Below are 11,575 nucleotides of genomic sequence, written 5' to 3' on the forward strand. Positions count from 1 at the left end.
GATGACGCAGCGCCGGCTGCACAGCACACAACTGTCGCCCAACTATCGCCTTCGAGACCAAATCCGCGAGTTCCACGGATGGAACTCTGCTGCAGATTATTCGACCGAGTGACGTTTTACGGAACAAGTGTTTGTGTTTAATGATATTATAGCAATACAAATCTTCTTTTATTTCATTTCCTTTAGATTAGTCGTGAGAATTTATTTTTATAGAATTTAATTTTTTAGATACTTTGCTTTTCATTGTAATCGGTTCAGTAGTATTTGCGTGAAAGAGTAACTGGTGTGAGTTGGCGTGATTTGGCGTGAGTGGGCGTGAGTTGGCGTTAGTTCGCGTGAGACGTGAGTTAGCCTGAGTTAGCGTGAGTTAGAGTGAGTGAGCTTAAGTTAGCGTGAGTGATCCTGAGTAAGCGTGAGTGATCCTGAGTTAGCGTGAGTGAGCGTGAGTTACCCTGAGTGAGCGTGAGTTAGCCTGAGTTAGCGTGAGTGAGCGTGAGTGATCCTGAGTTAGCGTGAGTTAGCCTGAGTGAGCGTGAGTTAGCCTGAGTGAGCGTGAGTGAGCGTGAGTGGTCCCGAGTTAGCGTGAGTGATCCTGAGTTAGCGTGAGTTAGCCTGAGTTTTTTTTTTTTTCTTTTTTTTTATCGCTTAAGCAGGCACACGAGCTGGCGGGTCACCTGATGGAAAGTGATGCCCGCCGCCCATAAGCATTCGCGATGTTAGGGCCACCGCGAATGTGTTGCCGGCCTTTGAGGTACAAATATGCCCTTTTCTTGAAGGTCTCCGTGTCGAATCCGTTTGGGAACACTGAGGATGGCAAATCGTTCCACAAGGTTGTCGTTCTTGGTAGAAAGTGTCGAGAAAAGCGCACTGTGGTAGACCGCCATGCATCCAGATGGTGGGGGTGGAACTTTAATTTGTGGCGAGAAGTGCGATTGTGAAACTCAGCAGCTGGAATGAGTTCAAAAAGTTCCTCAGAACAGTCCCCGTTATAAATCCGGTAGAACACGCATAGAGATGCAACATCTCTCCGCAGTGAAAGTGGATCCAGCGAATCGGAGAGCTTAGGGTCGTCAATAATTCGGACGGCTCGTCGCTGAACGCGGTCTAATGGTAGGAGCTGGTATTGGGGCGCTCCGGCCCAGAGGTGGGAGCAGTACTCCATATGGGGCCTGACTTGTGCCTTATATAATTGCAGACGATGAGCAGGCGTGAAATACCGTCTCGCCCTGGCGAGCACCCCAAGTTTTTTCGAAGCTACTTTAGCTTTGTCCTCCAAAAAACCGCGAAACTGGACATCGGGCGTAATTTCGACCCCAAGAATTCCGATGCTAGGTTTAACAGTTAGGGGAGTGTTCTGAAACCGAATGGAAGCGGCAAACGGACTCTTTTTGGCGGTAAACGCGCATACCTGTGTCTTGGCCGGATTGAAATCGACTAAGTTCGATCTGCCCCATGTCGAGATTTTCTCGAGGGTGTTCTCAATATTAGACACAAGGTTGTTTCGATACAGGGTAGTTTGTTCCAGGGAGGTTTTTGCTTGACCTGCGTAATAGGCGTCAACTGTGCTGTCATCTGCATAACAATGAACGCTGCGTATTTGCAACATATCATTGAAATGCAGAAGAAACAGCGTAGGCGATATTACACTACCTTGCGGCACACCAGCGTTAATAGGCATGGGTTTGGAGCAATATCCGTCGACAACGACTTTGATGCTACGTGCCTTAAGAAAACTAGCGGCCCAATTGCAAAACCTCTGCGGTAGCCCATATGACGGGAGTTTGGAAAGAAGCCCCTTGTGCCACACCCGATCGAAGGCTTTCGCTACATCCAAGCTTACAGCTAGCGCTTCCCCCTTATTCTCAACTGCTTTAGCCCATCGATGAGTCAGGTATGCAAGAAGATCACCAGCCGAGCGACGATGACGGAAGCCGTACTGTTGGTCGTTTAACAGCTGGTGATCCTCTAGATAGCGTAAGAGCTGACTGTTAATGATGGACTCCATCACTTTGGAGAATAAGGAGGTGACTGCGATGGGCCTGTAGTTGGATGGGTCGGAGCGTGAACCTTTTTTAGGGATCGGGTGTACTAAGGAGGTCTTCCAGGATCTAGGGACTATACCGGTGGCGTATGAATATCGAAACAGGCGCGTCAATACCGGAGCCAACTCTGGAGCACAGGTCTTAAGTACGATCGCAGGAATGCCGTCAGGCCCATTTGACTTGTGAGTGTCGAGAGAGAAAAGGACTTTACGAACTGCCGATTGCGTGAATTTGACTTCATGCATCGTGCTATTGCAGTGTAATATAGTTGGTGGTACTTTCCCCTCATCATCCAACGTCGAGTTCGATGCAAAAAGAGTGGCCAGAGCATCGGCTTTTTCTTTAGCGGTATGGGCTAAGGAATCATCAGACCTGCGCAGTGGTGGAAACGACGATCGACAGAAATTCCCTTGGATAGCCTTGGCAAGAGACCAGAATGCGCGTGTGCCCGAAGGGTAGTGTGTTAACTTCTTACCAATTCTATTAATGAATGCTGATTTCGCTTCTGATATTTCCCTCTTGAATGATCTGGAGGCCGAGTTGTACATCTTTTTAAGATGCTTGGCTTTGGGATCCTGTGCAACTCGCGCTTCTGTCCAAGCTTGATAACAATCCTGTTTCAATTGGGAAGCCTTTCTACAAGATTGCCCAAACCAGGGCTGAGACTTGCCACCGACGGGTACCACAGAGCTAGGGATAAAGAGTTCCATGCCCTGCAGCACCACATCAGCGACATAGTCGGCGCAGGCATCAGGGTCTTCTTCCGCGAAGCAAACCTGTCTCCAAGGATAAGAAGAAAAAAACGCGCGCATCCCATCCCAGTCCGCCGACCCATAGTGCCAGACACGTCGGCTACTAGCTGGACGACACTGAGATTGACGTGACAAAGGCACTGTACACCGTATAAGGCAATGGTCCGAAGAACCAAGAGGAGCGACGACGTTGACCTCATAGTTGTCAGGAGAGGAAGTTAGAAAGAGATCCAACAAAGATGGTGTGTGGTCCTGAGTGAGCGTGAGTTGGCCTGAGTGAGCGTGAGTGAGCGTGAGTGGTCCCGAGTAAGCGTGAGTGATCCTGAGTTAGCGTGAGTGATCCTAAGTTAGCGTGAGTTAGCCTGAGTTAGCGTGAGTGATCCTGAGTTAGCGTGAGTGAGCGTGAGTGATCCTGAGTTAGCGTGAGTTAGCCTGGGTTAGCGTGAGTTAGCCTGAGTGAGCGTGAGTTAGCCTGAGTTAGCGTGAGTGTTCCTGAGTTAGCGTGAGTTAGCGTGAGTGAGCGTGAGTTGGCCTGAGTGATCGTGAGTTAGAGTGAGTGAGCGTGAGTTAGCCTGCGTTAGCGTGAGTTAGCCTGATTTAGCGTGAGTGAGCGTAAGTTAGCGTGAGTGAGCATGAGTGAGAGTGAGTTAGCGTGAGTGAGCGTGAGTTAGCCTGAATCAGCTGTTTGGCTGGTTAACGTAAATGCAATTTTGTCTGACGATAAGACATTATTAACCAAACTTTGACATGATCATGAAAGTGAAATGAACAAACAATTTTTCTTATAGATGTAATCATTTCATTTGACTTATATTTTTTTGACGTGACAACGTCTTATAATTCGATAGAGCCGGCTGCACGCGCGAAAAAACATGACTCATGCGGCGTTACCTCGCTCTGAGCCGTTCCAGATCTTTCCAATTGACTTATACCTACTTAGCTAAATAAGTTTTGAAGATATAGATTTTTTTTTGTAAAAATTTGTCGTGAGAATAAGTGGAATATAAATGTTCATGTTGATTCAGAAAAAAATGTGATGCAGTGAAATTGTGTTTTATGTAAAACTAGCGACCCGCCCCGGCTTCGCACGGGTGCAATGGCGGCCGGCCGGTACCACCGCAAACGCTACGTCCCGCAATTTTTAAATCTGTATTATCTTCGAAAATATTCACTTAAATCATACGGTGTAAAGGGCCATATAGATCTATATTAAATGAACAATGTATTCAAGGTATTTAATTCGTTAAGGATTAATGCTGTATTGGTTAAAATCGCTTCGAAAATTAACCATTATTTGTCGTAAAAAGTATTTTTTTTTTTTTTTACTGTAGATAGGGAAGCGCTTGACCACAATCTCGCCTGATGGAAAGCTAGATGCGGTCTAAGATGGTACGCGCCTCCCTAGTAGGTACCGGTTCACTCTTCGCTTGAAGACCCCCATATTGTACTCGTCGGGGAACACAGATTCAGGAAGCGCGTTCCAGTCCCTCGCGGTTCGGATGAAGAATGTGGAACCGAACCGCTTAGTCCGGGTACATGGAACGTCCACCATATGGCGATGCCTAGAATCTGTGCGCCTCGACGATCGATGGAAGAACGGGGATGGCGGAACAAGTTCGTGTAGTTCCGCAGCGCACTCACCAAAGTGTATCGGGTAAAAAACCGATAAGCTGGCCACTCTGCGACGATGAGCGAGGCTCTAGAGTTTTTTGCCTACTAGCTCATCGTCGTTTAAATGTAAATGTAATGACAAAAAAAAGTTATTGTGGGTTATCCATAAGAGATAGACATATACCATCGCGGACTTTTCTGTAGACCTTTTCAATGTGTACAATACTTAGTACATTATTTTGATAAAACTCGTAGGGTTTAGCCTGCGTTTGCAATGTAAGCGGAAAAAATGTAATTATTTACGACATCACATTAGAAACCTCAAAAATAGCAATACTTCTCCACTATTTAATGGATGTTATTATGCATATAAACCTTGCTCTTGTATCACTCTATCTATTAAAAAAATCGCATCAAAATCCGTTACTTACGTAGTTTCAAAGATTTAAGCGTACAAAGGGACATAAGCACATAGGGACAGAGAAAGCGACTTTGTTTTATACTATGTAGTGATAAATAAAAAGGACGTGTCACTTTGTTTGTCCGCGATAGACTCCAAAGCTACTGTACCGATTTTAAATCTGATTTACACCCCGTATGATGTTTGATCTAACTCAAAAGATAGGATAGGTTACCTATCAGTCAGTACAGAGGAAGTATACAATAGTCTAATACTAGATGGCGTTATATAATATTAGATAATTAGAATTATTTACGGGTTTGACTGTTCCGTAACTAAAACAGGACAATGCTTGTTGGGTCAGCTAGTCTACATATATAAAAATGAAACCCGTTTCGCGTTGGCATCACGCGTGAACAACTGAATCGATTTTGATAATTCTTTTTGATGCATTCGATATGGTCCTATCGTGAATCACGAGACGACTATTCGTGCTAAGACACAACATCAGACGGGTACAGCCATCGATTTTGGGATTGAATAACAAGGTGAAAATAAAACGGCAATATAATTTCAACGATGTCTGTTTATTTATATTACTTACAATAATATATTTACAGTGAGGCAGTAACAGTGTCAACGAATAAACATCGGCTGCGGCTGAGCGCGGCTCACTCGCTATGTTACGCTCGCGGCGCCGTCTGCACATAACCACCGACTTGCATACCTACATACATTACATAATTAAACGGTGGCCGATTGGCCACGCCACTTTATACTAATTAACAATAAAATAACAGTCGAATCTTATCTTCCTACCGTGTCTTTAATATTAGAGAAGCTAAGTATATTAGGTTGTACTATTTTTTTTCCTCAACGAGAACTAGTTCTCGGTTAGTCTTTGTGATTATAAAATAAAAAAATGTTGTTATGTTTCAAATTGTAAAACAATAATTCTTAATTTGTATGAATGTCAATAATGCGGGTTACGTGCAGACGTCGCTCGCAGTAGAATGAAGGATGTGAGGTTTGCGCGTCGCTAGGCGACGGGCCGCACGCCGGGCGCGGGCTGCGAACGGATGATTCGATGTGACGGACGCGCGCGCGCCCCCTCCCCCACCACACACACACTATGTACACCACGTGACCACACGCGTCACGCAAGCCCAGCGATCGCACAACTATATGACTTGCAAAGTTGCAATTCAATGTTATGTTGTCAATTGTCATCAATCAGTGTGATTAAATTTTACTTTGCGGTTTGACTTTATATTTTTTTACTATGTAATAATATGTATAATATAGAGTGATTCAGTATTATAATTATTACTGAATTATTTGTACATTGTCGAAAGTATGCATGTATAGCATGCATCATGTCTTAACTCTAACAAATTGAAAACCAGTTTTTGACTATAAACATTTTAGGGCAAACAAGTCACAATTGTTGCACGATCTCTCGGTTTATAATAGAAATTTAACAGATTTAGATTATAATATTATGATTTATAACTCTCACTTTTGTTAAGATTAGCTACTTTGAAAATATGCGCCGAATAGTCTATGAAATATGAATACAGCTAACCGGGAGGCTCGGGCGCGGCGCGTCAACGCGTTTATATTCATGAATCGCGTGCAATATTTTATTCGAAAGATATATATTATTATTTAACTATTCATAATATTTACAACTTTACAAATGCCCCGTCGCGGGCAGAGTCAAAGAGTAAAACGTATATAATATATAACAGAAGTCGTCGAGCGCAGGCGGCTGCGACGCAACGGGAGGATGGTCCATGTATTGTACTTCGAAAGGGTCGCTGCTCGTTAATTGACTAAAGGAACCTTAAGCTAGTTCGATCGGGAGTGGTGCGGCGCGAGCTCGCGGGGACGTAACCTACGGGCGGAGGCCACTGCGGCTCCCGAATAGAAAACACGGCCTTATATTACCATACAATTATGATATATTAAAAATTCAATTAAAAATACTATTTACACATCACATGTGGTGTTCTTTTAGTTATAAGTTATTTGGTATTTCTTTGGAAGTACAATAGCATACGAGTTAAGAGTTCTTCGCGGGGGGAGGGGCGAGGGGGTGGAACTGTCGCTTTGCAGCTCGCCAAACGCTATTTGGGCTCGTCCTCGTCGTGACACTGTAACCTGAAATGTAAATAAAAGTTAATTTTAATAAATGGAACGAACAGAAGAGACGGCATGAATTATTACTTTGTGGTGATAATATGTCTGCTACTTTAACGTAAGTGAAATATCTGAAATTTCGCTAATGTCAAACTGAAACAACAACAATCGTGCCACGAATAAAGACAAAGTTTTAATTAGATAGCAGATATTGTGCATCCATCGAACAAGAGTCAATATAAGCTTATAGTCGAATTAGCTGCAATATGATGAATTGAAGGATGAAGTGAGGTGGATGCAATATAGAGATACAACGACTTTAGCAAGGCTTTTGATACAGTAAACCTCATTTTGCTACTTAAAAAACTTGCTAATTACGGGATTGGAGGACGATTATTGAAATGGCTAGATTCCTATCTTGCAATCGGCCTCATTCGGTGGCTGTTGGTAACTCTAGCTCCGCATCGTACGTTGCGCGAACCAGTGTACCACAGGGCTCTCATCTCGGACCTTTTTCTTATTTTCGTGAATGATATAAATTACCGCATAAAATATTGTAAAGCATCAATGTTTGCCGATGATTTAAAAATCTACAAAACTATAATTTAAAACTTTGATACTATTCTTGTTCAAGAAGATCTTAATAACATTAAAGAGTAGTGCCTTCTAAATGGTATGACTCTTATTGCAGCTAAATGCTTTCCTATTAAATATACCAGAGAGAAAAAAACCACTTGCTTGTACGAGCTTGACGGCGCACAATTAAAAGAAGTTAGCGAAATTCGTGATCTGGGTTTAATTATAGACAAAATGTTAACGTTTAGGAGATAATATTTTAAAACATGTAAACATTCATGTACCACTTACATTCCCAAGGACACGAATCAACAAACAACAAGGTGCACAGGCTCCCCTCGTACGTATTCTTAAGGAATACAATAAACTCAATGGTAGTAGGTATTTCGGGTCTTGATATATTTTGTAGCCAGCTATCTCTATTTAAAAGGTGTATTTTTAAATTCTTACGTACTCAAAGAAATAGAATAATTACCTAGTATTATAATTATTACCTTTAGTTTTTTTTCCATAATTTAATTTTAGCATATTATAAATATATTGTTAAATTTTGTTATCTAGTTTTCGTGAAGAAACTTGTAATATTCATTAAAAAAAAATATACAAATAATGTTATAGATAAAGTTATGTACGCCATTATTGTCATACATGTTAGATACTATGTTCAATGATTATTCTTGTAATGTTTCGTATTATGTATGATGTGGTGTTACTCAATTTAAAAAAAAAGACGGGTTGCACTCCGGGAGTGCCGGCAGAAGTGAAAACTTGATTATTAACGTTGAGCATGTTTGATATCCATCCGTCTTACGCTTTTTCGATCCCTGACGCGAGTTTAAGATTTTATACCCAACGCCGCTAAAGAAGTTTTCACTTCAAAAATGAACTAAACCTAGCGTATGATACTGTATACGCACATGATCAGTAAGGCGAGCGCGAGGGCGGGCGCTAGGCGTGCGGGGCGCGGCGCGGCGCCGAGTGCGGCGCACAGCGCGGCCGCCATCAGCGACACCCGTGCGCCGCGCCGCGCCGCCGCGTTGCCGTGCTGCATGGCCGCCGGCTGCTCGCCTGTTGTGCACAATACGTACATTACAATAGTTAATCATTAATGTGATCGAGTCAAATATAACGATTAAAAGCTTTACTGACCGCTGAGGACGTGCAACACGACGGAGGCCGAGTCGAGGTTGGAGGGCGCGCAGGAGTAGTTGCCGGAGTCCTCGCGCACGGGGTTGTGTATGACGAGGTGGCCGACCGTGGTGTCGGGCGCGGGGCGCTCCACGCGGATGTCCCTCAGGCCGCGCCGGTAGCTCAGCACGCGCTCCTCGTTGTGGTACCAGAAGATGTAGGCCGGCTCCTCCAGCGCCTGCGTGATCACGCACTTCAGGCTCACCGTGCTGCCCGCCTTCACGTAGATCTCGCTCTCACCGGCGATCTCGATCTTGGGGACTGCAATGTTGGACGGTCGCTTTGAAATACATTGGAAGTTGGAACTAAACATTACGTCGCTTCAGAATTGTACCTTATGAAAATTGATGTACATAAATATAACAATTCAGTTATTGAAATCCCTACATTCCTGTTAAACAAACACAAGCCAGTGCATAAAATTTAAATAAACGAGCTACTACGCGATATTTGTTGAAATTGGACAAGCTATATCACGCATAGCAAAGCCAGAAGAGCTCGGCAGTTGGATGGCGGTTGGCAGGCGGCACTCACCGACGACGTTGAGCTGCACAAAGTGGCTCATCTTCGGCTCGGTGCCGACCTGGCACTCGTACACACCGGCGTCTCGCGCCTGCACGTACTTCACCTGAAAACGATTGGTGCTTCTGTTATTGACGCTATTCTCTCTTTAATCAATTCACTAACTGATAACAGTTATTCTTTTGTTCATCTTATTTGTCGCTAGTACATCTACTTTGTATTCACAGTTAAGTTTAAATCAGAATTCGTATAATATTACATTATTTTGTTGCTATTTAATTTCAAATTCATAGATTCGTTCAAGAAGTTGTTTACGTTTGCCTGTTGCTGTTATAATGACGACAAACAATTAATGTCCAGAGGTTTTAAAAAACCACAAGAATTTTAATTATCACCAATAACTTCATATCCATATTATACCAAGTTGCGAATTACACAGACCTGTAGCGTCCAGGTGTCAGTGGCCTCGACGAGGAAAGCCTGGAAGCGCTCGTCGGCGATGAACGTGAAGCGGTCCACCGTGAGGATGTGCGCGTCGCGGCGCCGGATCCACGACACCGACTTGTTGCTCAGCTGCCGCACCTGGAATGCCAGATGATGATGATTAGAGATTTTTTCTAGGAATACTTCAATAGTACTATGAACTTGTAGTCAGTACTGTAAATGCATCTCCTGGTTCACGCTATTTCCGCAAGTCGTTGATGAGATTAGAATATTCTTTAGAATAGTAATAGTAGTAAAAATAACATATTATTGTGATCAGGGTAGGTGAAGAAAAGAATCTAATACTTTTTCAGAAATGCGGAGTCTGCCATGTTTCCTGAGATTTGTCGGTTCGGTCGTTCTTGGATGCGTAATCGACACATCCTACGTATGAGCCAGTAAGTGAATAACGCCATTTTTATAGGAGAGCCAATACAAAGTTATCATAAGTTGGTTCGAGTTACTGTGTCGAGACTCTTATTGCTGTCGAACAATTTTACATAAACATAATTAAGTCATATTTATTTTTCGTGTTTTATGTTATACCTATATTTATTGAATAGGTAGTTAAAGAAATATTGCAGATACGACAGGAATTAAAAATTTCAATATTACTTAACTGGTAGTTACGGCCAAGGTAAAGCAATAATTAATTGCCAATTGGCAGATACATTTATGATATATAATATTATGATAAGAATGTGTAACTACATAATATTCTTATGAAGCTCGCAGACTTTGTTTCACTTATAAATTTTCCAATAATTTTGGTCTCTTGGAAGCCATTATATATATAAAAAAAAAACTAATTAAATATATTTTAACGTGTGCATGTTGTCAAACTCCGGTACATAAATGAGCAAGTGTCAGATACAGGTGGCTGACAATACTCCTAAGCCGCTAAAAAGTGCGAAACTGGCAGATATAGGCTTTTTGAAAGAAAGAAAGAAAGAAAACATTTATTCCAACACACACAACACACATATAAAATAGCATTGTAAATTTTAAATAATATGTAATAGAAGACATAAATATATGTGTGGTTGCATGCGCTAAAAAAGGAAGCCACTCAGGATACCTGAGGCATAATACCTCAGCACTTTTGCTCGAAGTTGCTTTTGCACGGAGTTACGCTTAGCATATCTCGGCGGGAAACATACTTTTTGATATTTTTTTATTTTTATAGAATCTAGATTTAACCACTTATCTACCCAATTCAGGCGTTACAGGTGCTCTGCCGGCTTTATAAAGAGCCAGTAGTGGAAATATCAGGAAGCAATGTTACCTTGCATGGCAGGTAGGCGTGCGTGCCGAGCTGCGCCGTGATGTTGTTGGGCGCGGACGGATCGAAGTAGGGCCCCGTGTAGAGCCCCACGTAGCGCCGCGCGCGCCCGCCGCCGCCCGTCTCGCCGCACGACAACACTGCAACAAACACATCACATCATTAGTGTCATATGTCATAAGTCAAACTTTTGTGTGGAGATGTGTGGAGCACATTTTATGGATAGCTGCAACCCTCTTTAAAAAATTAAAAATCTTGCCATTACCTTGTTTATACATTTTGGAAATATGTTTATTTGTTAAAAAAATATGATCTTCTTATTTCATATTTATTTGAAATAATGCGTATTGCATGGCCATAACTATTTATAATCACTTACCAATAAAAATTAAAGAATTGACTTTGAATTTTTTCAAAAATAAACTGTATAGACTGCTACAAGCTAAAAATTATTATAGTGTTAAGGAATATTTAAATGATCGTGACATTAAAACATGAATCTTAATTTAATTTAATTCTAATTTTATGTGTAATTTTTGTAATTGTGTATTTTGTGTGTAATTTTGTAATTGTCTAT

General features: G+C 42.3%; 1 protein-coding gene across 1 annotated transcript; it reads right to left on the reverse strand.

Annotated features, from left to right (window-relative positions):
- Positions 1–5,373: 5,373 nt before the first annotated feature.
- Positions 5,374–11,276, reverse strand: LOC149899905 (neurotrimin-like). The gene is made up of 7 exons (XM_090113384.1): positions 11,264–11,276; positions 11,002–11,138; positions 9,675–9,815; positions 9,246–9,339; positions 8,673–8,972; positions 8,441–8,591; positions 5,374–6,968 (listed from the first exon to the last, which is right to left on the reverse strand). Exons 1-7 carry the CDS (start codon positions 11,274–11,276, stop codon positions 6,935–6,937), a joined length of 870 nt encoding a protein of 289 aa, XP_089969510.1. The 3' UTR covers positions 5,374–6,934.
- Between the last annotated feature and the right edge of the window lie 299 nt (positions 11,277–11,575).

Source organism: Colias eurytheme, chromosome 19 (genome assembly GCF_061535395.1).
Source record: "Colias eurytheme isolate Ceu_HAF_F1 chromosome 19, ilColEury1 Martin Lab GWU primary, whole genome shotgun sequence".
NCBI lineage: Eukaryota > Metazoa > Arthropoda > Insecta > Lepidoptera > Pieridae > Colias > Colias eurytheme.